Raw genomic sequence first — 26593 nt, forward strand, 5'->3', positions numbered from 1 at the left:
GTGTGCCTTACGGCGCTCGCGAGACCCCACCCCCGGCTGTGTTCCTCTGAGGCGGAGGGCACGGGAGGGCCCTGGGCTTCGCCGGGCGCCGCGTTGGCGGTCTGGTTGGGTCCTCGGCTGTAGTCGGGTCGCCGGGTGCTAGGTGGCTGGGAAGCACGCGGTCCTGCGCACTGGAATAGATGAGCGCTGTTCAAATCCGCAGCAGGGTGTGATGAGCACCAGGCACGGCGCCAGGATGAAAACGAAACGTCACACTTGAGCTGCCCCTTCGATAAGCTTCCAGAGCGCAGCGGCGACGTCCAGAGCTGGAGAGGGAAGCCTGGGCCTCCTTCCCCTTCCCCCGAAACAGAGAGCCCCAACAGGAAATCAGCACGCCGGCTACGCAAGCGCAGTCTCCCGCCCCACTTCCCAAGCATCGGCACTGCAGCCTTCCACGCAAACACTGCAGTGGTCACGGACGAGTTACCGTGATGCTCCCGTTCGATCCTGAGGAAACCCTGGAGTGAATGAATATTTGAAAAAAAAAATTTAGCTTTCAGTGGGCTAGATCCTTTGAGACTTGAAAATACATTCAAAGTATTAAATTACGACAGCAAAGGATGTAAAAGAAGGAAGGGGTTGAGAATGGAGTTGATAACAAAAGTAATGTTATTTTGACATAGCAAGACTCCAACAGCTTTATCAGAGTAGCGTGGCTTCTGCTGAAAGCAGTCTTCTTCATGTAAAGAATTTTATAAGAGGCAAATATATAGGAACAATAATTTAAAAGGCTTTCAGAATATTCCCTTTAGATGTTAAATTTTAGAATTGTCTTGACCCGTCTGTACGATGTTTCCAAATACTTTTCAAATAACTTCAGATAACTCTGAGCATCATGTCTCAGCAGGAAAACGTGCTTAAAAACATAAAAATTTGCTTTTATCTTCCTTGACTTTTCTGAGCAATTTGCAAGGAAACTCTGGCTTCAATACTGGAATAGGTTCAACCAACTGAGGTCTGAGAAAGAACAAAATTAAAATTGAACAACTTGCTTCTTTCTTCCTTGATTTTTCTGAACAACTTCCATGGTAACTTTTGCCTCGTATAGTGGAATGGGTTCATCCAACTGAGGTCTGAGGAAGAATGAAATTATTAGAAATGTCTAGTTAAAGACGAATAGAGCACATAGCATAGTAGTTTAAAGTTGCCATAGTTCAACTCTATTACTTTAAATCAAATTTGTCCATTAATATTTCCACTGTTAAAAGCAGTTAAATTTTGAAGGGGGGAAAATACCTATTTTATGCATTCTCTCTTTTTTGATAAACAGATCCAGCTGAAAAAAAAATTATACTTTTCTTCTTGTCAACCTGTAGGTTATTTCAAGTTGCTTTGGGAGGGGTGATGAGGATAAGCAAAGGGTGAGGTACAGTATGGAATGGAGTAAGGAAAACTAATGAACCACGTCTATCTTAGGGAACGCATACTGGTGTATATACACTTCGAGAAATACTAAAGAGCAGCTATTTATCTAAGCAAAATAATAAAATATGGAGGCAAGAGGTGTACTGAGAAAGCGGAAACAAAAATGGGAATGCCCATTTTATCTCCTGGAGAATAGAAAAATAAACAAGAACAATAATTTGGTCATTTAGCATACCTAAAAACACCAGTTGATAACTTCTCCATCACATCTTTTAAGATACGTAGCTGGAAAGACTGTTAAGGTGGCAATGTAAAGGAGAGAGGAGTAAATAAAACCATTTGATAAGCAGAAGGTACTAGGCAGCTCACCTATTTTTTTTTTTTTTAATAGAAATTCTGTAAGCTGTCATGTTTACCTCTAAAACAGGAAAATGGGGGAACTGATTTGAGAGAGACGGTGACATAATAGAGCCTGAACTTCTAAGGACAAGACATGAAAGAAGCCTAATGCCTGTCATAAGTAATGACTAGTGTTATCCCAAATGGATGGTAACAGAATGGGGTCAGGGTTTCATTTTAGCGCCACTTACGTTATTTTTAGTTAAAAAACAATTTTAGCACTTATCTCTCTTACTTTGGGTGCACATTTATTTATTAAACCAGCTAATAAATACATATGCAGGGAAGTTAATAATCTGTGTGTGTAATATATGCCACTAAGAGAATTAAAAAGCAGGGTAAAATTTAAAACTCTAGTCATTTACTTGAAATTATAATATTAGAACTGAGAGTCTATATAACTGCTAGGACAGGAGAATTATTTATGGCATATAGTCACACAACTGGAAGGAGACTGCTATGTTAAATCACAAGCAGCAACTGGCTCGTGTGATGCAGCTGAGGGGGTGTGCACGAGTGAGGACTGAAGTCTGATCCAGGAAATTTAACATTTCATATGAACATAGCATGTTTCAGTGTGGCCCATGGATTTGTCAAACAGGTTAAAATCTCATGGTGGGGAGAAAGGGGAGCAGGTGAGAGATTTAAGTTATTAAGTAACGCAGGCATAGCAGCCAGGCCACCTTCTGACATGAAAGATTCAAAACATACTAACTTATGTTACTTTTAATACATGGTCTCTGTCATTAACATCTCATGGTATTCTTGATAATTACAATGTTATTGAATGTGTCATTATTTAAAGTTGAAATTTAAAGAATTCTTTTAGAAAGTTAAAAATTAAGTTTATTTTCCAAATTTAATATGAAAATATTTAATCAGAAATACATTAAACACATACATTCACTACATTAAGGGGACGTTCTGGTTTTGAAATGTGTACTCTTTAAAACTCAACATATGCAGTATACTAATTAAATATTATTCAACTATTTGAAAGCTCTGTATTAAGTCTGCCATTGCTCTTAGAGGAGGCTGGCCTTTGTACACGTCACGCGTTTGTAACAATGCACATTTAATAAAAATAAAGAATGATATTCAGTGAGACAAACATACGGTTGTGCAAGTCTCTTTCTTCACGCACAATTATATTCTATTAAGTAATGAGAACTTATTTTTTATCCAATATATTAAAGTTTTTACCACGTACAGCTGCCTTTAAAACAGGCATCTTAGAAATAAAACGTTTATTCTTAAGTTGACCCTGCTCTAAAGAGGTCTGGACCTTTCTTTTGGAACTGCTCTCATATTCTCAAGAAAACTTTTCATTACTTTTACCAAAATGGAATGATCAATTTCATTCACTAGATTTGTTACTGAATCACTTTCATTTAAAAAAATCAAACCCATCTTCATTTGATGAAGATTTCCTAGTGTTGATATTCTTAAAAACACCCCATATGGGACTTTCTTGGTGGTCCAGTGGTTAAGACTCTGCCCTTCCAATGCAGGGGAGGCGGGTTCAATTCCTGCTCGTGGAACCAAGATCCCACAAGCCGCGCAGCCAAAAAAAACTCCCCAAAAAACAAAAAAAAACACCCCACAAACTCTTAACTTTGATAACTATTCTGAAATGTTTAACACAATGGCACCACCATAGGAGTAAAGATGCAGCCTGTCAAAGTGATCTGTAATTTCCATAATGCCAGGTTAAAAACGAAGCAAACTCTTCCATGTATTCTATAGTTTCTCATTCAGAAATGAGCAAGACTGCCTGGGTGTGATTCCTGTCCTGCCACTTGCTAGCTACATCCTTAGGCATGTACTAACCTTTCTATCCTTCAGTTTCTTTACCTGTGACACAGGGATAATGTAGTACTTAACTTTCACAGGGCTTTTTAATATTTAAATAAATTAATACCTATAAAGCACTGGGAACATTGTTTGGGATGTTCAATGAAAGTTAGTTGCTATTATTATTATTAAAGAACTTAATGATGAGAATACAAGGTAAATTTCAAGCCAGAAACTCAAGTCAGTGGAAAAAAAGGATATAAAGATATTTTCCCTGTTGTACATTTGACAAATTCCAAACTTCATCATTAAGGAAAGCCACCGTCGCTCCCTTGAGGAAAAGGCAGTGGCTATCTGGAGGATCCAGCTTGGATAGAATGCACAAAGAATGATCAGTTACTGTGAGTTTAATAGCAGAAGAATGATTGGTATCTTCAGCCAGAAAAGCTTTTACACAAATTAAATAATACCCAAATCACAAATAATCAGCACACAAATTTTAATAATAATAGGTATACTATAATGTTTTCTTTTCTAATGTATTGTCCAAAATGATGAAACAGCAAGGTCAAATGCAAGGCCAATCTAGAGGTGATGAAGCGGTAGTAGGTATATGTGTGCGGGGGTATGTGAGAGAGAGATATTTCTCGTTGCTACTCACCAGTCATCTTCATGAGGAAGTTGGAAAACTGGTGAAGCTTGGTACATGAGAATTATGGTATTTGCATATCAACCATGATAAAAATACTTGAATTGAATTTTGTTGAGAAATGTAACTTTGGAAGACAATGTGTATACACACACACACACACACACACACACACACATATATATAGTAAATCCTAATTTGAATTAGGAAATTGTCATAATTTTATATAGAAATATTTTAAGTATATGTCAACAAGAATGTTTGTTACTAAAGAAAAAAATCTTATTTGAAACACTATTAAAAAATTCATGTCACTACTTCCAAACCACTAAATAAAAGTTAAATGAACTCCTCTGCTAAGCACTATATTTCGACATTTGGCCAACAGCTAAAAGTTAAAACAAATAAAGCTACATTTCTTTAAAAACAGGATATAATTCAGAATTTATACAAATTTAGCCACATCTTGCTAAAAGACTTAAGCATTATTCTTTGTTAATTGCATCCTTTTGGTATATCAGTAATGCTTTATTGTTTCTGATAATACCTGCAGGTTTTCTTCTGTCGTTACCCAGTGGCCTCCAACACCAAGAAGGGTGATGATATCATGTTTATGTGGTAGTAGTTGTAATTTTACAGCTGGTTCATCATCTTTACTATATAATCTCACTTACAAAGGAATTGTTTAAAGAGAGAGAGGGAGAGAGGGAGAAAATGTATTTTATAGTAATCTGATAAAAATTTATTCTTCAAACTAGTTCTCTTTACTTTTTAATGTAGTAACAAGTAACAATTTTGTATTCAGACACTTAAAATATATTTTTTGCATTAAAACTGGTCATACACTTTAGATTTAATTATAAGTGATATAACTAAAGATAAAAAGTCTATTTTAATTTGAAAATCAGGCAAGATAACATAGCACATAACTAAGTCTGATAGTTTCAATCATAACATTGATAGCTTAATACTTTGGGAAAAGTTGACTTCTGAGTAAGGAACTCAGATTCAAGACAGTCATACTGGGACTTCCCTGGTGGTGCAGTGGTTAAGAATCCACCTGACAATTCAGGGGACACAGGTTTGAGCCCTGGTCCGGGAAGATCCAACATTCCGCGGAGGAACTAAGTCTGTGCGCCACAACTACTGAGCCTGCGCTCTAGAGCCTGCGTGCCACAACTACTGAAGCCCGCACGCTTAGAGACTGTGCTCCATAACAAGAGAAGCCACCACAATGAGAAGCCCGCGCACTGCAATCAAGAGTAGCCCCGGCTTGCTGTAACTAGAAAAAGCCGCGTGCAGCAACAAAGACCCAATGTAGCCAAACAAACAAACAAAAAAAAAGACAGTCATATTTTGACATAATTATTGAAATGTCCATTTGAAAAGTTAATGAAGTATACATTCACTTCCACTGAAAGATATTTCTGAGTTAATTTCGAATCTTGAAAATACTGGCTAAAAAGGAATACATATGGTCATAGCTGTATTCATTACGATTCTTAGGATAGAAGATAAATTCTAACGAAGTATAAACAGAATCCCTTTGCAGGCTTGTGAAACCTGTTCTTTAGGTGTGATGGCACTACCTAAGAGTGTAAAGATTAGGTGTTAAGTAGATATTGGTTAAACTACAGAAGTTCAAGCAAGGTGAAAATGCAACAAAATTCTGTGCACTTTCCAAACAAGGACTGCAGAAATCTACCATCCAATAGAGGGCAGCCATACATAGCAGAACTGACTAATTAAGCAACTGGCTGAGACCTGAACTAATCTAGGAACCACTAAGGAGATCATGTCTGCAGATTTCTTGTAGAGATACTTAAAGTCCAATGCCTACACTTTAAAAGGCAAGCATGTTCTCTCTTCCAGACAGTGCTTACAATGGGAATAAAATGAAGAAGCGCCAATTTAAATAGAAAAGTTCAAAAATAAAAAAAACCCTACACATCAATTTAATAATATATAAATAATTATTTCCTGGTTATATATTTTTTTCCCAGGAATTCACCCATCACAATAAAAAAACTACAGAGACTACTGATTTAGTAAAGTACCCACCTCCAGCATCTAGGACAATATCTACTCCAAGGCCACCTGTTTCTTCTAAACAGCTTTCAGCAACCTGGGCTTTCCCATTGGACACATCGATCACTCGGGCTGTAAAGGACAGGAAGTCAGGCAATCTGTGTGTGATCAACACAACTCAGAGAAGAAGAGAAAGAAAAGCAAATAAATATTTCTTCTCTGAAATGAATTAAATGGTTGAAGGAATTACTGAATCAAATTATACTTTTTCTCATCTAACCAGTATGCTAAGGATCAATTTAAATGAAGGAACTGGTATATTCAATAAAATAAAAATATGAGCATTTTGCAGATAATGTGTCCCAACGTTGGTTTGTTGACACAGAGGATTGTTCTTTACAGCTAAAGGATATTTTGCCAGAACTGAGAATCTCTAAACCACAGAGGTACATATATATGAAGATGTGGACTGAAAGATTAAGCAATTTCTTAAGTATGTTCAGATTTAATAGAGTTTAGAGCTAAAAAGTACAAAGATATATTTATGTGATTTGGTACTTCTCTGTTAGAGGCCGTTTTAACCTTTCTCAGTCATAGAGATCCCAGCCCACACCCGCATCTCCTGACTTTGCCCTCCAAAACAAAAAAAATCCCGAAGGTGAAAAAAAACCCAGGATTATTTGAAGCAGGGTTAGTAAAAATTAAACTAACTTTAACTGGTTGCTTTAATGTGTTAATACAACAAGCCAGTGAGAGAACTAAAAAAAAAATCTCAATTTGAATTGGCAAACGAAGACACATGTTTATATTTCATTTTTGTATCTTTTAACACCTTCTCAGCAAAGAGAATTCCTCTCAGAGATTCTCAGATTGGAGGTGTTGTCCAGTAGTGACTGAAGTCTCGGGGGATGGAGGTGAGGGTGGGGGGACTCGAGGGAAAGGGGGCTGAAGCACCTCAGAAGGGCAGGGTTAACCAAGAGGAAACCGCTCCCTTCAACAATACTATTCATGCTACCCACCCCCTTCCATTTTCAATCTCTTCTTCCTTTTTTTCTTATTTTCCTCCTTTCTCCAGCCCCTGTTTTTTTTTTTTTTTTTTTTTTTTTTTTTTTTTTTGCGGTACGCGGGCCTCTCCCTGTTGTGGCCTCTCCTGTTGCGGAGCACAGGCTCCGGACGCGCAGGCTCAGCGGCCATGGCTCACGGGCCCAGCCACTCCGCGGCACGTGGGATCTTCCCAGACCGGGGCACGAACCCGTGTCCCCTGCATCGGCAGGCTGACTCTCAACCACTGCGCCACCAGGGAAGCCCCAGCCCCTGTTTTAACCTTCCTTCCATTTCTTGGTTATCTCTGCCAGAAGCATAACATAACTATGGAAATAACACAGGCTTTACTATTAGGCAGGCTTGGGTTCAAATTCCATTCCAGGCCTAGTGGTACATCTAGTGGTACATCCTTGGACAAGCTAAATTCTGAGATGCTGTTTCCCAGTTAGTTGACACTGGGTTGTTGAGGATTTAAGGAACTATCATCCATATTAACACTCAATGAACCTTACTTTCCTTCCTGCCTGCCCCTCACTTAACACTCTGCTCATCTTCTTTTCTCTTCATCTGTTAAACTCCAACATTAATTCAGTTAACTCCAGTCTGTAAAATTCCATTCCTCTCTTTCTTCTCTTCTTTTTCAATCTCTATTTTCTTTCTCCTTTCCATATTCATCACTATTCGTATACGTTCAATCTTTTCAAGAGTTCCCCAACCTCTACCATGTCCTATTTATCCTAAACTATATCTGACCTGGGTTTCTGTGTAAGTGGCTCATCTCCCTTCCTAGTGTATCACAGGAAACAGACAAATTTAGAGGCATATCACTGGGTAAAAGAGGTTGAGAAACATGAAAAGTGATGCAAAAATATATTGATTTATTGACTAAAACCAAAGAGGCATCAGGTGTTTCTCAACCGTGTCAAAGTTCACCTAATTCAAACTTGGGTGAGTTGGTAACAATGAGACAAAGAAGAAAAAACACTGAAAAATGTAGGTTTAAGAAACAAATCATTAAAATTTAAACTATAACTTATGTAAACTTGGACTTAGCACAGATACTAAGTGCATTTTTTAAATGACATGCATTTGGCAGTTTGTTGGTTGTTTTTTTTTTTCGGTATGCAGGCCTCTCACTGTTGTGGTCTCTCCCGTTGCGGAGCACAGGCTCCGGACGCGCAGGCTCACCGGCCATGGCTCACAGGCCTAGCTGCTCCGCGGCATGTGGGATCTTCCCGGACCGGGGCACGAACCCGTGTCCCCTGCATCGGCAGGCGGACTCACAACCACTGTGCCACCAGGAAAGCCCTGCAGTTTGTTTTACAAGTGCAGTTTTTAAGGTGATATCTCTTCAAAATTTTATGTTTTAAAGTCTGTGTTGAGTACTATTACCCACCTATAGAAGGCCTACATCTTTCAAGACACTGCTTGTCTTCAAGGCTGCACGCTGTTGAAATCACTTTGGCTCCTCTATGGTGTGCTAACTGAATAGCTATTGTTCCAAGTGCCTGTGTGGAAACAAATACACGATGGTGTTATAGATATAGGGCAGAGGCCGTATCTAATTCATTTTATATGTCGTTTAATAAACTGTAATAGTTTAGTGCTACCTCAGTATATTTTAAAATGTTGTCTGATAGAAAAAGAAAAAAATACGGATAAGTTTAGAAGTGGAAACATTTGACACACTCTTCCTCAAGAGGGGTGGTGGAAAAGCTATGTGTGCCACAGGCTCTCAGCCAGTCTGACTGCAAGCAGCACACAATTTCAAGGACAGAGGCCGAATTCAGAACACGGCCTTGGAATGAGATAAATGGGCCATTAAGGGCCTTGCCAGCATAATGTACTAAGCTAATTATATAATATCAATACATATGCAAGTCCAGCAACCTCAACTTCAAAAGTTCCATCCTTTTGCTGACCTGTGGAGTAAGTTCAGGGAAACACTACTATCCTGATGTAGGACATAAGGATGAAGCCAATGCTGAAGGCAGTTATGCCTTTTTTTCAGTGAAAAGCAGGGGAAAAAGCATTTTCATCAACAGCCAGTTAGAAAATAAAACTATAAAATCAGCCCAAGTTTTGTGACATTTTTCGATTATATTTTATGTAATCTCTTTTAGTATCTTGAACTATATTTTGAAGATGTATGTAATATGTTTAAATTAGCACAGTTTTGAGCTTGTGTGATCTATCTATAAATGTAACACCTTAATCACATAAGTGTAAAGTATGAGGGATATGATACAAAATTGGCAGGGAGTGCTGGGGTCTGGCTTCAAAGACTATGAGCTATTTCAGGCTTTGTGTAACAGACATGAATAAAAGTGGCTTGTCTTTTTTTTTTAAAGTACTAGCAGATTCAAAGTAAAAAGAAACTAAACACAGTAATGCTAACTTTTATCTCCTTGATAAAAGCTGCTTATTTTAGAAAATGGGAGTTTGGTAAATGTATCAGTGAATAAGCTAACTGGCAACAAATTTGATTAGCAAATGGATGGCCCATTTCTCAATTCCCTAAGTTTATTTGTATTTTGGTCTGTTTCTTAACAAAACCATTAGCACCTACACTTGCTCCGTCCATTATCAGCACTGACTTTCCAGGAGAGAGATGAGAAAGATAATGCAGAGCTGTATAGGCTCGTACTCCATCCCGAATGGTTCCAGCAGCTTCTGTCCACGTAACTTTTTCTGGTTTGTGAACTATCACAAAGAAAAAGAGGAAACAATCTGTTAGCAAGTCCCATTAGATCTGCTTCCTGGATCTGTTTCCCTCCATCTCTGCTCCCACCATGGCCCTGGTCCAAGCCTACTTCTAGTATCTCTCACCACATTACAGTTTCTCTGCTTCCATTCTTACCCATGCATACTCCACTTTCAGCATAGGAGTGTGTGTGTGTGTGTGTGTGTGTATTTTTTAAACGTTTTATTGTTAAAGTAAAATGTATGCAGAAAAGTACACGAAATAAAGTACAGCTGGATGAATAAATATGAAGTAACCACCATCCTGGTTGAGAGAGAGGACACAGCCCTCACGCCAACAGCCTCGCCTCTCCGGCCAGAGACGTTTTTTTTTTGTTTGTTTTTTTGTTTTGTTTTGTTTTTTTGCGGTACGCGGGCCTCTCACTGTTGTGGCCTCTCCCATTGCGGAGCACAGGCTCCGGACGCGCAGGCTGAGCGGCCACGGCTCACGGGGCCAGCCGCTCCGCGGCATATGGGATCTTCCTGGACCGGGGCACGAACACGCGTTCCCTGCATCGGCAGGCGGACTCTCAACCACTGCGCCACCAGGGAAGCCCCAGAGACGTTTTTTTAAAAATTGAGATATAATTGACATCAGAGGTCACCACCATTCTAATGTATTTTCTTATTCACCTTCATAGTTTAATAACTCAAGTATCCATTCCTAAACAATATAATTTTGTTTTGCCTGTTTCTGAAATTTATCTAAATGCAATTGTACCATACACATTTTTTCTTTTTTGATGAACATTGTTTTTTAAGACACATCCTTTCTTGTTACATGTGGCTATAGTATAGTGCTTCCATTTTTTTTTGTTGTTTTTTCGGTACGCAGGCTTCTCACTGTTGTGGCCTCTCCCGTTGCGGAGCACAGGCTCCGGACGCGCAGGCTCAGCGGCCATGGCTCACGGGCCCAGCCGCTCCACGGCATGTGGGATCTTCCTGGACCGGGGCACGAACCCATGTCCCCTGCATCGGCAGGTGGACTCTCAACCACTGCGCCACCAGGGAAGCCCAGTGCTTCCATTTTTGATGTCTTTGGCAACATCAAATTTCATAGAATGGATTGGTTATCCACTCTCCAGTCAAGGAACATTTGTGTTTTTTTCCCCATTTTTGGTAGTTAAGCATTCTTAACTAAGAATGCTCTTGTATAAAAGTTACTCTTAGGGGCTTCCCTGGTGGCGCAGTGGTTGCGAGCTCGCCTGCCGATGCAGGGGACACGGGTTCGTGCCCTGGTCCGGGAGGATCTCACATGCCGCGGAGCGGCTGGGCCCGTGAGCCATGGCCGCTGAGCCTGCGCGTCCGGAGCCTGTGCTCTGCAACGGTAGAGGCCACAACAGTGAGAGGCCCGCGTACCAAAAAAAAAAAAAAGTTACTCTTACACTGGTACACAGGTTTTCTCCAGGATATTTACTGAGGAATGGAAATCCCAGCTCCAGGATATATTACCTTCGACTTTATATTTCCAAAGTGGCTGTATGAATTTACTCTCCCACAGCTGCTGTTGTGAACGTCCTTGTCAACCCTGGTATTATATATTTTTGCCCATCATATGGATGTGTAATGGTTTCTTACATGTGATCTTATTGATAATTTGCTTTCCCCTGACTACTAATGAAGTTGAGTACCTTTCTGTGTTTGTTGGCCATATGGAATTCCCTTTGTGAAGTGACTGTTCAAGTGTTCTATCAATTTTTCTATTGTTGTTGACTTTTTCTTATTGATTTGTAAAAATTCTTAATATATTCTAGATGAGTCATTTGCTTGTTTATGTGTTATAATTATTTTCAACTTTATGGCTTCTCTTTTCAATCTCTTTAGTGGTGTTTTTGAAAAACAAGTGTCAGAATGATCTTTTAAAAACATAAATGACATCCTAACACTTCTGTGTTTATAATTAATCAATGGCTTTCTATTGCACTTGGAACAAAATGCAAACTCCTAATATACTGTAATTTAAGCCATATTAGCTTTATGTTTTCTGACCATTAAGCTGCTCTTTAATATGTTTATTTAATTTTTGTTTTTATGTTGTACACTGAATGTGATTTTTTTCACAGTATAGGCAATACTTTCTCATTTTACCTACAATCAAGTTTATAACACTTTCCGTAGTCTTTACCAGGACTATTTTTCCTCTTATGTCAACAGATTCAGATGGGTTAGCATGGCCAGTCAGCATTGAATTTACCAACTAATTAGTGCCATCTAGTGGGGAAGCAAAGCATCCAAGCACATGATGAAAATGTTCAGACAAGCAAGGCATTAAAAGAGTAAAACAGGGGATATCTCACACAGTACTTTATTCCTTACCAAACTCAAGATAGCTATTTTCCCACTTTTACTGATTATGAAGTGGGGTTCAGGGTAATTAATTTGTCTGAGGCCACAAGTTTCAATGTCTGACTTTAAAGCCCATCTACTCTAACAGTGCATGTTCAATCTATGTAAAATTTATTTATATGGAATTTTTTGGGAACATCTTTCATCATAAGAATTGGGACTACCTATACTTTCATTAGGAAATAAAAAATTCAGTGCTTAAAAAATTCTAACAGTAATAAAACTACATCTAAGATTGCAGAGGCTTTAAAATTACATGGTTGGACATGGTTTAACGTTGAGATCCTTGCTTTTGTGTTAGGTGGTACACAAGTGTTTATTATGTCATAAAAACTAAGAAAATAAAAAGAAGAGAGCCATGTATGGATCAATAATAACAGTATGTCAGAGCCCAAGAATTACAATTTCAATTCTTTCTACCTCAGGTCCAAAGGAATAATGCTGAAAATGTGTGCCAATTTTTAAAAAATTTAACTTTTATTTTATATTGGAGTATAGTTCACTCACAACATCGTGCTTGTTTCAGGTGTACAGCAAAGTGATCCAGTTATACATATACATAGCCATTCCTTTTCATATTCTTTTCCCATATAGGTCACCAAAGAATACTGAGTAGAGTTCTTTGTGCCATACAGTAGGTCTCCGTTGATCATCTACTTTGTATGTATCAACAGTAGTGTGTATATGTTAATCTGAAGCTCCCAGTTTATCTCCCCCCCAAATTTCCTCTTTGGTAACCAGAAGTTTGTTTTCTAAGCCTGTGAGTCTGTTTCTGTTTTGTAAATTTGTATCATTTTTTTAGATTCCATATATAAGTCACATCATATGATATTTGTCTTTCTCTTTGGTAACCAGATTTCCTCTTTGGTAACCAGAAGTTTGTTTTCTAAGCCTGTGAGTCTGTTTCTGTTTTGTAAATTTGTATCATTTTTTTAGATTCCACATATAAGTCACATCATATGATATTTGTCTTTCTCTGTCTGACTGACTTCACTTAGTATGATTATCTCTATGTCCATCCATGGTGCTGCAAATGGCATTATTTCCTTCTTTTTTATGGCTGAGTAATATTCCACTGTGTATATGTACCACATCTTCTTTATCCATTCCTCTGTCGATGGACATTTAGGTTGCTTCCATGTCATGGCTATTGTAAATAGTGCTTCAATGAACATTGGGGTGCATGTATCTTTTTGAATTATGGTTTTCTCCAGATTATGCCCAGGAGTGGGATTGCTAGAGCATATGGTATCTCTATTTTTAGTTTTTAAGGAACCTCCATATTGTTCTCCATACTGGTTGTACCAATTTACATTCCCACCAACAGTGTAGGAGGATTCCCTTTTCTCCACACCCTCTCCAGCATTTATTATTTGTAGACTTTCTGATGATGGCCATTCTGACTGGTGTGAGGTGATACCTCATTGTAGTTTTGATTTGCAGTTCTCTAATAGTTAGCCTTGTTGAACATATTTTCATGTGCTTTTTGGCTATCTGTATGTATTCTTTGGAGAAATGTCTATTTAGATCTTCTGCCCATTTTTTGATTGGGTTGTTTTTTTGCCATTGAGCTGCATGAGCTGTTTGTATGAAAAATAAAATCAGAATGGCTTGAGAACTGAAAGCACAAAAGATCTGGAAGAATTACTCAACTTTTTACCTTTGTCCTCAATATTTTGAAACAAGATTAATAAGACATCTTTTGGGAGTTGTTTGGAGCCTGGTTCTTTGGTTTGGTAAAAGAACTGACTTACTAGAAGGTGACTGAGTTGTGAGCTTTTATTTTAAAAAATCATCAAATAATTAACAGGAACTAAAATAGAGTCATGAGCTAAATTATTCCAGGAACTAAATTATAATTATAACAGGAACTAAATTATTTCTCCCTGCAAATCTTCAGGGGACATACTGAAATTATTTTCTCTTTCATAGAATGTTAGAGCTACAGCAGAGATTAGAGGTTATCTAGTTTGGCATGCTTGTTTAAAGACAAAGTAAAATGTGCCCAGGTCTTGCCTAAAGGTCACACAGTTAGCGGTCATTCTTCTTTTTTTTAATTTGAAGTATAGTTGATTTACAATGTTTCAGGTGTTAGTGGTCATTCTTAAAGTGCTTCTTTTAAAGAAACATTTTGTTGTGTTTCCCTTCTCAAGGAATATCTATCAATAGACTTGCTTTCTCTGTATATGTTGGTGGATTTTGGGACTATAATCCTCCTGATTTGTAGGAAAATAAAAGGTCACTTGTGTGGTTCTCTTGTCTTAGATTAAGCTTTATAGCTAGAAAATTTTGATGTTCCAGTTTGCTGTTCTTCTTCTGGTCCATCTTATAATCCTCCAGTGTTCAGCAATGCTTAAGGAAATGCACCTTTTTTATTCTTGGTTTGTTTTTTCAACAGTTAACTTTCTATAACAATTTAATTTAGTTTACTTTATCAAAACTCAAGCCTAGGAATCCAAACTAAAGGTTTTAGTTGACTCCATATTTACAAGGTTCTCAAAAGAACAGGGACAATAAGGGCCCAAGGGGGACTTCCCTGGTGGTCCAACTGGTTAAGAATCTGCCTTCCAACACAGGGGACGCAGGTTCAATCCCTGGTCGAGGAACTAAGATCCCACATGCCGCGGGGCAACTAAGCCCGAACGCCGCAACAACTGAGCCCGCATGCCACAACTCGAGAGAAGCCCACACGCCACAACTAGAGAGGAGTCTGCACAATGCAACAAAAGATCCCACAAGCCACAACTAAGACCTGATGCAGCCAAAAATAAATAAATAAATAAATATTTTTAAAAAAAGGGCCCAAGGAAATTCTGGGATTAAAAATAGTAGAGCTTCCCATAAAAGAGACAGCAGCCATCCTCAATTTTCAAACTGCATTATATCAAAATAGTCATGGATCAGAGACTTTCACTGCACGGTATTTGGAAATGAGATTTACCTTTGAAAGGAAGACACATAGTTGGCTCCATATGTAGGCTTAATATATACATAAATAAGCACAGGCCTCAGACTTCTGGAAAACTGTCTTTTAAAGTTAATTTTTAAGGGACTTACCTGGTGGCACAGTGGTTAGGAATCCGCCTGCCAATGCAGGGGACACGGGTTCGAGCCCTGGTCCGGGAAGATCCCACATGCCGCAGAGCAACTAAGCCCGTACACCACAACTACTGAGCCTGCGATCTAGAGCCCGCGAGCCACAACTACTGAGCCTGCACGCCACAACTACTGAAGCCTGTGTGCCTAAAGCCCGTGTTCCGCAACGAGAGAAGCCACCACAATGAGAAGCCTGTGCACCGAAACAAAGAGTAGCCTCCTCTCACCCCAACTAGAGAAAGCCTGCGCACAGCAATGAAGACCCAACGCATCTAATAAATAAATGAATGAATGAATGAATGAATGAATAAAATTTAATAAAAAATTAATTTTTTTTTTTTTTTGCGGTACGTGGGCCTCTCACTGTTATGGCATCTCCCGTTGCGGAGCACAGACTCCGGACATGCAGGCTCAGTGGCCATGGCTCACGGGCCCAGCCGCTCCGCGGCATGTGGGATCTTCCCAGACTGGGGCACAAACCCGTGTTCCCTGAATCAGCAGGCGGACTCTCAACCACTGCACCACCAGGGAAGCCCAAAAATTAATTTTTAATAAAACAAGATGGTATTACTTGGAAATTTTAGACATAGTAAATGTCATTAATTTAAATATAAATTACTTAACAATTTATAATTTCAAAAATGAAATGCCAAAGATTTCCTACCCTAGTTCAAGTTACTATATAGACTCAAATGTACAAATTTACTATTTTTAATAGTCCAAAATCCAAATTGGCCCATATGGTCTGATTAGCATTTATATCATTCAAGAAAGAACTTAGGAAAAATTTTAATAAAATAGTTCAAGAACACAAAAGGTTGTATAATAACCTATAGATAAGATATGAAAAACAACATGAATCCCAACATAAGGAATAGCCGACTGGCAGTACCACTGTAGTCCCGTGGATCTACTCTGATCACATCCTCTTGCCTTGCCCACAAAGGTAACTTCCACATGACTTTTCATCCCTACCTGTTCCTTACATCCTTAAATAACACATGCTTAATTAAACTTTGTATGTTTTTGAACTTCATAGAAATGAAATGGTATCACACTGTTCGTATCGTTCTGCAACTTGCTTTTTTCACTCAGCACAGTTTGTGAGGTTCATCTGTCTTGATATGTTTGACTGTTATTTATTCATTTTCACTGATGAGTTAATTAGAAATATCTTGAGTTATCCATTTTCCCAGGAAGAACATTTGGCTGTTTCTCTTTTTATTCCACAATTACAAACCACGCTACTATGAACTCTTGTGCATGTGCTACTGGTACACATCAAGCTTCTCTGGTGTATGAAAGTACCAGTGGAATTACTAGGTCTGAGGTGTTAATACTTCATTACCTTTATTAGATCATGCTGTTATTTTCTAATGCATTTGTACTAATTTACACTCCCAGTGCATAAAAGGTTCTACTGCCCCACATCCTTGCCAACACCTGGGATGGTCAAACTTTATAACTGTCATTCTCATGGATGCATAATGGTATCTCTAAATGGTTTTAATTTGCTTTCCCCTGATTACTAAGGAGATGCAGCATCTTTTCACTATGGTTTCATGAAGAGTGTCTGTGTTTATACATTTATTCATTTAAATTTAAATATTTAAGAAGTAAATTACTGTAGAAAATTTTTAAATTAACATTTAAGTTACAATGAATACTGGTCAAAAGATACTACCAACAGAAACAAGAATAAGTGTTTTTGAGTCTTTCCTGACTCAGACTCTACATGTATTGTCTAGATTTTATACATTTAAAAATTTCAATTAATAACCAAGAATAAGAAGTAAAAAATTTTGATTAGTGATATAATTTCAGAGCCAAGCAAGAAATGGCTTTTCAAACCTCTTACCATGAGCAGTGTAAGGGAAACTTAAAGGTCTAAATACTGTTTAGCTTGAAAATGGATTTTATGGATACAAAATATAAGCTAGAAATAGTCATATGTCCACCCGATAGTTATTTCCTAGGTCCACTCACAGCAGATGAAAATAAATCATACTGTTACTAAAAACCACACACATCTGTGAAATAAGGCTTACGTGAGTTCCAAAACACTAGACTACCACATACCCAAGTAATGTTCATGTACTCGAACAGCTTCACAAAGTCCAGGGTCTTCAGAATCCAAGGGTAAAATTCCTGAAAGTTAAAACGAGAAACTTTAGGGGCACAATCCAAAAATGAATTCACTCCTAATGAGATGCCAGTAAGTATTAGTCTAAATTTTCCTCAGTGGAATTTTGAGGAAGGTTCCAGTACTAGTGTGGAGAAGGGAGAGATTTCAGAACTAAGGAAGGGAAGTAGATAGTTTATTTTCTGATACGAACACTATAATACCTGTACTACCTCTTTCCTTTTCTTCCTTTTCTCTCACCTCTGAGTGATGATAAAGACGATGGCTGATGTACAGAACAAAGTCAGAGTCCTGGGGGCATCTGTGCTCCTCATTAAACTTGTCCCTGATTCACGGCTCCCTTCCCAGAGTTTGGTTCTATAGGATAGTGAGGTATGCTTCCAGTAAAATCCCATTTTCCCCTGAGCTAATCTGATTTTATTTTTGGTCTCTTACAAAAAGGATCTTGTTCTTTTTTTTTTTTTTGTGGTACGTGGGCCTCTCACTGTTGTGGCCTCTCCGATTGCAGAGCACAGGCTCTGGACGCGCAGGCTCAGCGGCCACGGCTCACAGGCCCAGCCGCTCCGCGGCATGTGGGATCTTCCCGGACCGGGGCACGAACCCATGTACCCTGCATCGGCAGGCGGACTCTCAACCACGGCGCCACCAGGGAAGCCCCAGGATCTTGAATAATACAATGTCACTGACTTCTTGGGCAGATAATAAAGATAAGATAGAAATAATAAATTCTCAAAGAAAATACCCAAGTCAAAGGCAATTGTGTTAAAAGCTGATGAAAACTTTCCTATAAATTTATTCTTAACAGCTTCAAGCATGCTGTAAAGCTATACATTTTCTAAGTCTATATGAATATTTTCCTATGAATATTTTCTACAGAGAATTGGCAATTTCAGACTACTACTAAATGCATACTTTATATTTGTGTGAATGTCTAGGACACAAGTATAAATGTATATTTTTGCGAAATGGTATTAACTATGGATTAAAAAAGAAAACCAATAAATTAAATGTCTCCAGTAAATTTTTAGTTTTACGAGGGTAGTAAGGGAGCAGCTCTGTACAATTCAAGTCGGATGTGGAGAGAAGAGCTTCTATGTAGCCAAGTCAGTCAGTAGTCTTCAAGCATATGGACTGTGACTTTTCTTTTCTCTGGAGTCTTCAGTCTAACTATAGACCGGGGTCCTGCCAGTGAAGGGCTGCGCCAGGGACAGTAACAACTATGGTCATCTTTCTATCGTATCTACAAATATTGAAAAGTTTTAAATGTTCTGCTATTGTGATCAAACTCCCAATTCTCTTCATCAATGGATATTTGAGAGTAAATTCCAAAACTTAGGTAAGTACTTGTATATGAAGAAAGGTCACACTAAGCATCAGCAATTGTATAGAAAAAAAGAAAAAGAAACAACAGTAAGACAGACGACTTGAAATAGGACTAGGACCTATAACTTACCAGCTACTTCATCACCTGGTTGAAAGAATGATACCTTGCTTCCAACTAAAGAGTGGAGAAAATTAATAATCATTATTTTGAGGTTATTAAATATAACTGAACGATTAAAATAAATTTTAAAAGCCATGGATTAATAAAAAGTCACTAACTCAGAGAAAAAGTCAAGAACTTCTAGGACATTTTGATAGTCTGTAAGGACAGTAGGAAAGAACATCTCAAATCTGGATTTTCTCCAATATCTGGGCCATGTGGTTGTTGACACCGTGGAGCAGGATATCTCTCTGTTCAGCTAAGGATGAAGGAATAAAGGAAAATAATCCACTCCACAGCTCTTATGATAATGACATTGGGTACACTGGGTTCCACCCCTCCTGAGGCTCGTCCAATCTGTCATTGTTTGAGTTGTAAAATCTCTGACGCACAGTGGGAATTCTGGTTAGAATCACATATAAACTACTTTGATTTGGGATTATGGAAATAAGTTCAGAATGGTGCCAAGAAATTTTGGGGACTATACAGAAGTGATAGTTACATTTTCTCTTTGCGTGTAGAGAAAAGTCCTATACCATCAGTCAATTCTTTAGAATATTTTTGTTCAAATAGTTACAAAAGAAAATGGGAGGAAAAAACCCAAACCTCCATGAAGGCCTACTTGTGCCCAGCATTTTACCGTGTTATCACATTTAATCTTCATGGCATACCCATTAAGTATCTATTATTACTCCTATTTAACAGACAAGGAAACTGAGATGCAGCAGTGAAGTAAGGTAGAGCCTGAAATCTGGAAGCGGCACCTCAGGCTGGCTCTGTCTGCAAAAGGGCCCCAGTTTGCTGCTTCTTTGGATCTCTTCTGTGCCATTATCCCCCAATAATTTTGGCTTCTGTACTTTTCTTTTTCCCTCCTGCTGAGGATTCTTGTCTACCTGAAATCACCCTGATCCTTTTTTCTTGGCTTCCTTCATACTCCTCTTAATTGTCCTTCAAACAGTGGCATTGCCAAGGGTTCCATGCTGTGTCTCCTTCATCTCAACTCTCTCCCTGGATGAACTCATCACCCTTCTATAGTTTCAAACACAACCTATAAGCTGAGAACTTTCAAATGTAACCAGAATCTTGTAAATCATTTCCTGCTTTTACCTGTTTTTAATTTCCCCGTTCCAGTCAATTATTAAGTTCTGCTGGCTTTACTATTTCTTGAATACATTCACTACATCTGCCGCCACTGTCTAGGTTATGGTTGTTTTTAATTAATTATTTATTTTTGGCTGCACTGGGTCTTCGTTGATGCGTGCGGGCTTTCTCTAGTTGCGGCGAGCAGGGGCCACTATTCGTTGTGGTGCGCGGGCTTCTCATTGCAATGGCTTCTCTTGTTGCAGAGCACAGGCTATAGGCGCGCGGGCTTCAGTATTTGTGGCATGTGGGCTCAGTATTTGTGGCATGCGGGCTCTAGAGCGCAGGCTCAGTAGCTGTGGCTCACGGGCTTAGTAGCTGTGGCTCAGTTGCTCCGTGACATGTGGGATCTTCCCGGACCAGGGCTTGAACCTGTGTCCTCTGCACTGGCAGGCGGATTCTTAACCACTGCGCCACCAGTGCGCCATCATGCCGTTTCTTGCCTGTTGGTCTACTACCCAAACAGTCCTCTTGCCTACAGCCTGGTTTGCTTCAAATCCACCCTTCTTATGGCCACTCTAATACTCTCTCTACAACCCAATCTGAGATAGGAGGCTCATCATGAGTCTGGCCCTTGCCTACCCTCTTGTCTCATGTTTTGTGGGGGAAGGAATCAGTGTTCCTATCATCATGAAAAGATTCTGTTCAGTATCTTTTATTCTGTGATCTCTGAAGGAGAATTTTCTTGACACAGTGGTTTTTTTCTGCCAAGTACCTTGCCTATGACTCATGCCCAGAACTTAATTTTGCTCTAGTAACACCAAACTCCATAATTCTTACATACATCACGTTATTACCTGCTTCTGCGTCTTTGCTCACGCTATCTTCTCTGCTGAGCGTGATTCTTGGAGAAGAATTCTCCTCCTGCCCACCCCTTACTGTCTGGTTAACTTACTCCAAGAAGCCTTTCCTGTTTCTGCTGGCTGGTTGGGCACCTCTCCTTGGAGCTTTCAGAATGAATCTGCCTATATGTGTTTGTCTGCCTCTCCCCTAGATTGTGAACTCTTGGAGGGCAGGGACTGTCTTATTTATCTTCACATTCCAAGCACTTTGCAAGTGCTCATTAAATGATGAATAAATAAATAAATAAATGAATGAATGATTGAATAATTGATCATCTTCTGGCTATTATAATTTTTATTTTCGTACAATCCAAGCAGAAGAAAGGAGAGGAAATAAAATTATGATTTAGTTATGTTAGAAGATTTCATTAAGAGTATCAGATGTATTACAGACTAAATCTACAGGTGAAATTCAAATAGTCTAACCCACGTGATAATGCTCATTCATCCACTCACATATGCAAGAAGAGCAACCATAAACTGACTGATCATGAACTACTAGCAGAAAATATGAACACTACGTTTATTCAGAAACTATTTCAAGTACTTAGGCTTACTGTTCTGCATGTTAAGACCATTATTTACTAAAATTTTTCTTTATTTAAGGCAATCATAAAATGTTACTGGTTATTTCTGCCCAGAACCAATTTCAGATGAGCAAACTGTTTACCTTTTAAATACTCCATTTTAGGCATACTTTAAAAATTTAATGTGAATGTAGTTACTGACCATTATATAAATTTTGGCCCAAAGCCAACTTACACAAGTAATTTATGCTGGTCTGCAAATACCATAAAAAGGACAATACTGGTCATTCTATTCAATGTGATTACTCATGGATTTAAATACATAATCTCTAAATATTTACTAAACTGTAATAAGCTCTTCAATTATAAAATACCAATATTGTTCTAGTTTTTTTTAATTAAAAAAAGGGAAAACACTTCTGCATAATTAACTTTTGTATTTGAAGAAGTGTGTATAATTTTATGTGTCAGTAAACCAATTAGCTACCATTTAATTTCTTTTACCTTAGAAAAGGAATACAGATACTTATATCTGTAAACTTACCATCTAACACAATTCCAGCAACTTCTCTCCCAACAGGAAAGAAATCCTTCTCCATCTTCATTTCTGTTAGAAGCTAAATAATGACAAAGGCTTGAATTTATTGTCAAGAATAAATCCGAACCTCTTTTCATACATGAGGAAAGCAGGAGCAAAAACCAAACCAGATAAAAAGCAAATATGACTCCATTTTTGGCGTCAAGACAAAAAGCAAGTAACTTCACAAAACAGGTTCCTCTATAGAGTAGGAAACCAAGTTTGCTGAGGAATTAGTGGACATTAGGGCTTAGGTATGAGTATTACCATTCAAACCACCATCAACATACTTTAACATCTTTATTCTGCCAAATATGAAGGGAAATTATAGCCAGAACAATTCTCAGTTGGCTAAACACTTTGTACCGGTCACCTCATTTGGGTGGGGTGGGTTTGAGTGTTTCTCACAAGCCTTGGGTTAGGGAGTAGGTGAGAAGTAGTGATGGATATACACAGGGAAACTGCGACATAATCTCAGGCTGGAGTTTCTTCTTTTAAAGGATAAATTATTTATTTATTTTTCATTTGTTTATTTAATTAATTAATTTTTGGCTGCACTGGGTCTTTGTTGGTGTGCGCAGGCTTTCTCTAGTTGTGGCGAGTGGGGGCTACTCTTCATTGCGGTGCGCGGGCTTCTCATTGCGATGGCTTCTCTTGTTGTGGAGCCACGGGCTCTAGGCGCACGGGCTTCAGTAGTTGTGGCAGTTGGGCTCAGTAGTTGTGGCTCACGGGCTCTAGAGCGCAGGCTCAGTAGTTGTGGCGCACGGGCTTAGTTGGTTCGCGGCATGCGGGATCTTCCCGGACCAGGGATCGAACCCGTGTCCCCTGCACTGGTGGGAGGATTCTTAACCACTGACTACCAGGGAAGTCCAAATTACTTATTTTTGAGAGATTAGTATGTTGTTAGATTCTGACCACATTCAGCATTTGATTTTTAAAGTGACAAGAGGGTACGTAGATAAGCCTGTAGTTTAAGTTCCTTTTATACTTTTCTAAAAGTATAAAAGTTACTATACTTTTATAATAATACTAGAGATGCTGAACATATTTGTAGATATGTTAATATTTTAGGAACAGTAAGTAAAAAGAAATTGAAATAATTTTCTTGTATATTTTCCCTTATTTTTCAATTCTTTGATCTCCTATACATACGTCATTGCCAGAAAAGTCTCTTTCTCAATATGGAACTTTACCCTTTTCCTAAGATGTTCACACAACGTTCTTACAGAAATACTCGGTGTTTTACAGTGTTTATTTTTTATGCAGAGCTAAAATCATGGTTATGGCAATTGCACCCTGTTCTCCTTCACTTACCATAAGCATCTTCTCATATTCCTAAAGTTTTCATAATCATTATGATTAATAGTTGTTGTAAAATCAAATTTATTTCACTGTAATTTACCATTTCTTTCTGTTAGACATGGAGATAATTTCCTAGACCAGCATTTGAATGGATTTTTTGTAGTTTTAAAAAGAACATCTTGGAAGGGCTGAACACAGATCTCTCCAGATAAGGAACAGTAGATTATTCGCAGTGAAAGGACTTCAGGGCATCTCACTAATTCACTTCTCAAGTCATACTCATGTTACAGAATTGCCCAGTGGAAGCCTATCCCTTTGTTCTGTAGCTTCCCTAAATGTGACTTTACCGAAGAAAACTTTTAGATCCCTAGAAGTTATGCTGACATTATAAGCCAATAAGTTAAGGGTCCAATAAAACTATAGTATTCATCTTTATAAAACTGAGTAAATGGGCCTGCTCTATTTATCATGGCACATTTAACCATACTTTATTTATTTATCATTTGAAGACTTTCCATGTACTTCGTGGTCAATAACGGAAGATTACTGTGGGGTGGTGTGAGGTGGTGTATGAGAGAGAGAGACAAAGAGAAATGACAAGAAGAATATGAACCCTATCAAGACACTGACTAGAAATATCTACAGACTAGAGACTTAATAAATTAATTTTAGGTTTCTAGTTTCTATTTTTACTATATTTAAACACTCACTTCTTCCTTGATTATAGGCCTTAGTAATTATAAATTCTCAGCTTTTCACAATGTAAAGGAGTTTATAAAATATTTTCATATAATAATATAAAATGCATGACTTCAATTAGGCTAATAATTTACCTTAATATAGAAATACACAAATGAACATTTAATTTTTTCCTAGCTGTTCTATTCTTCTAAGAATGATAATTTCTTTGTACTCAGAAGTCAGTTGTTATTATTATAATTTTTGTACGCTAAATATATTGTGAAACTCTCATTTGACTTTTGGCCAAAATAAAAGCACCAATACCTTTGGATTTATACCTTTGTATTTATCTGGCTCAGAGCACAAGCTTTAACTTGAAGCTTCACATAGTTATCCTCTGTAACAGGAAGATTTTCCTAGAACCAAATAATAAAATCATTACACATTCCTTTGAGAATATGCCTTCATGTCGCAAAAATTTTCACACATAATCGAACAAAATCAAACAGACTCCAAATCTTACACCTAACTTAACTGAAAAAGGTACAAGCAATTATCCTATAGTATATAATACAAAAGAATATAGGGAATCTCGGGGTAAAAATTTTAAAAAAGCCTTAGTTAGGGTACATATTTTGAAAAGGTACCTAAGATACTGACAGGGATATATGTGTAGGCAATGAACACAGGATAACGAAGTAGAGCAACAAATACTGTACCTCATTTTAATTTAAATAATCTCAAAGCATCAAATCTTCATGCAGGGATAGCCTTAAACACATACACATAATATATACACCGTACTGATTATGGAGTTTTCTTAATGCTATAAATAAAGTTCATTAGTGTCATTTATTAATCTCTGCCTATTTAACATCTTTTTGGACATTTCAGCATGCCCCATGGCACTCTGGGGTCAAAATACAAATTTAATGGAACTTAATTATTCCTCATATTCCACAGCTAGATATAACTTCAAAGGCAAAGATATTTCAGACTCAGGTACTCAATGTCATCCACCAATGACACCAATAATTAAAATGCTTTCTTCAACCCTTGATATGCCCCAATATTAGATCAAAAGTTGGCTAGAACAGCTACTTTGCACAGTGCCTCCTGTGTTCTATCAGAGGGATCACTGTGTTTAATTTGATATGAACACAGTACTCTGGGCTATCCCTTTTTAAAACTCAGATTTGATAATATTTGGTGATAACACGAATATATTCAACAATATCGATGAATTTGTGGATTTTACTCATGACTGTGTGAACCTGGTGATGATTGCTCCTGAGAGCCAATCAAAACTTTAGACCTTTCATCCTGACCCAATGGTAGAAACCAACCTGTCTGAGGTTTAGACTCCTAACTTAAATGATTTTGGAGCTGTAGAAAGATAACACAGAAAAACTGGATTGTGTTCATGAGCCGGAAATTCTTATTACTACTATGAAACACATAGAGCACTTAGTTTTCATCCCTAAATTTACAGTGCGATAATGACTCTGGCCTGCCACAAACCTTTCAGTCACCAATGTATGAAAATTCTACTATCTATGCTTAAAGTGGTAAAAAACTGGAAACCATTTAAGGCTTAGTGAACGAGGTAACTTCGCACAGCTCAGAAGTTAGTGGGAAAAACAACGCTTTTCCACCTCTTTCATTTCCCAATATGAGAGAAAGTATTTTCTGAAATATGCCTACAATCTGAAAACTCACTTTACTGTGGTCTTCAGAATAAACTGGGTTAATTTTGCAACACATAAGACTACTGAAGTTGTTCTGTTTTCCTAATATCTTTTATGCCACCACCCTGAGGAACTAAAAACTCTTTTGTAGCAACTCTTTTAAAAAATATAGTTATACCACAATATGGACCACTGTTTTCACATAAGATTAATTTATAGGGTTTCACTTAAGTAATTTTCACTCATTTAGTTCAACTCAAAATAATTTGTAACAGGCCATTTAAAACTGGGTCTGTCACATATGGAAAATACACTATCTTGTTTCATTTAACGATTAAACAATTTTTCTTACCCTTTCTTGGAACACAAATGTTATTTCTTCACTTGTAGAACTCTGTTGAAAATATAAGCCTTTCATAGTCACCTAAAAACAAAAAAAAGAAAAAATATACATGAAATAAACTAATCAACAAAACGTCTTCCAGATCAAATGAAAGTAAAAATTGAAAAATAGTGCTGGCAAAGGATAAAATGACAACTCTAAGTGTTGTCTTCAAATGAATTCAGGTAATAGTTCTTGAAAGCAATCAAACAAGATAGTATGCAACAATCTCTGGTACGCATTTGAGAATGGGCTTATAGTTCAACCTTTCACACAAAGGTGAGCATGTGCTTAACTCCACTTTACTGTTCAATAAAAAGTTTGAG

The 26593-nt window shown here is 37.9% G+C and overlaps 1 protein-coding gene across 1 annotated transcript in view; it reads right to left on the reverse strand.

The window, feature by feature from the left end:
* Window positions 1-555: 555 nt before the first annotated feature.
* Window positions 556-26593, reverse strand: part of CRYZL1 (crystallin zeta like 1) — a 33465-nt gene continuing 7427 nt past the window's right edge. The window contains exons 2-13 of the mRNA XM_065876217.1: window positions 26238-26309; window positions 24536-24613; window positions 22182-22254; window positions 19099-19143; window positions 17582-17650; window positions 9888-10021; window positions 8715-8826; window positions 6308-6406; window positions 4794-4915; window positions 3859-3964; window positions 1640-1685; window positions 556-1112 (exon numbers count right to left, since the gene is read on the reverse strand). Coding sequence (XP_065732289.1) covers window positions 1013-1112; window positions 1640-1685; window positions 3859-3964; window positions 4794-4915; window positions 6308-6406; window positions 8715-8826; window positions 9888-10021; window positions 17582-17650; window positions 19099-19143; window positions 22182-22254; window positions 24536-24613; window positions 26238-26303 — 1050 coding nt within the window. The 5' untranslated portion in view covers window positions 26304-26309 and the 3' untranslated portion in view covers window positions 556-1012. The remainder of the gene's footprint in view (window positions 1113-1639; window positions 1686-3858; window positions 3965-4793; window positions 4916-6307; window positions 6407-8714; window positions 8827-9887; window positions 10022-17581; window positions 17651-19098; window positions 19144-22181; window positions 22255-24535; window positions 24614-26237; window positions 26310-26593) is intronic.

This window comes from Phocoena phocoena, chromosome 4, assembly GCF_963924675.1.
Source record: "Phocoena phocoena chromosome 4, mPhoPho1.1, whole genome shotgun sequence".
NCBI lineage: Eukaryota > Metazoa > Chordata > Mammalia > Artiodactyla > Phocoenidae > Phocoena > Phocoena phocoena.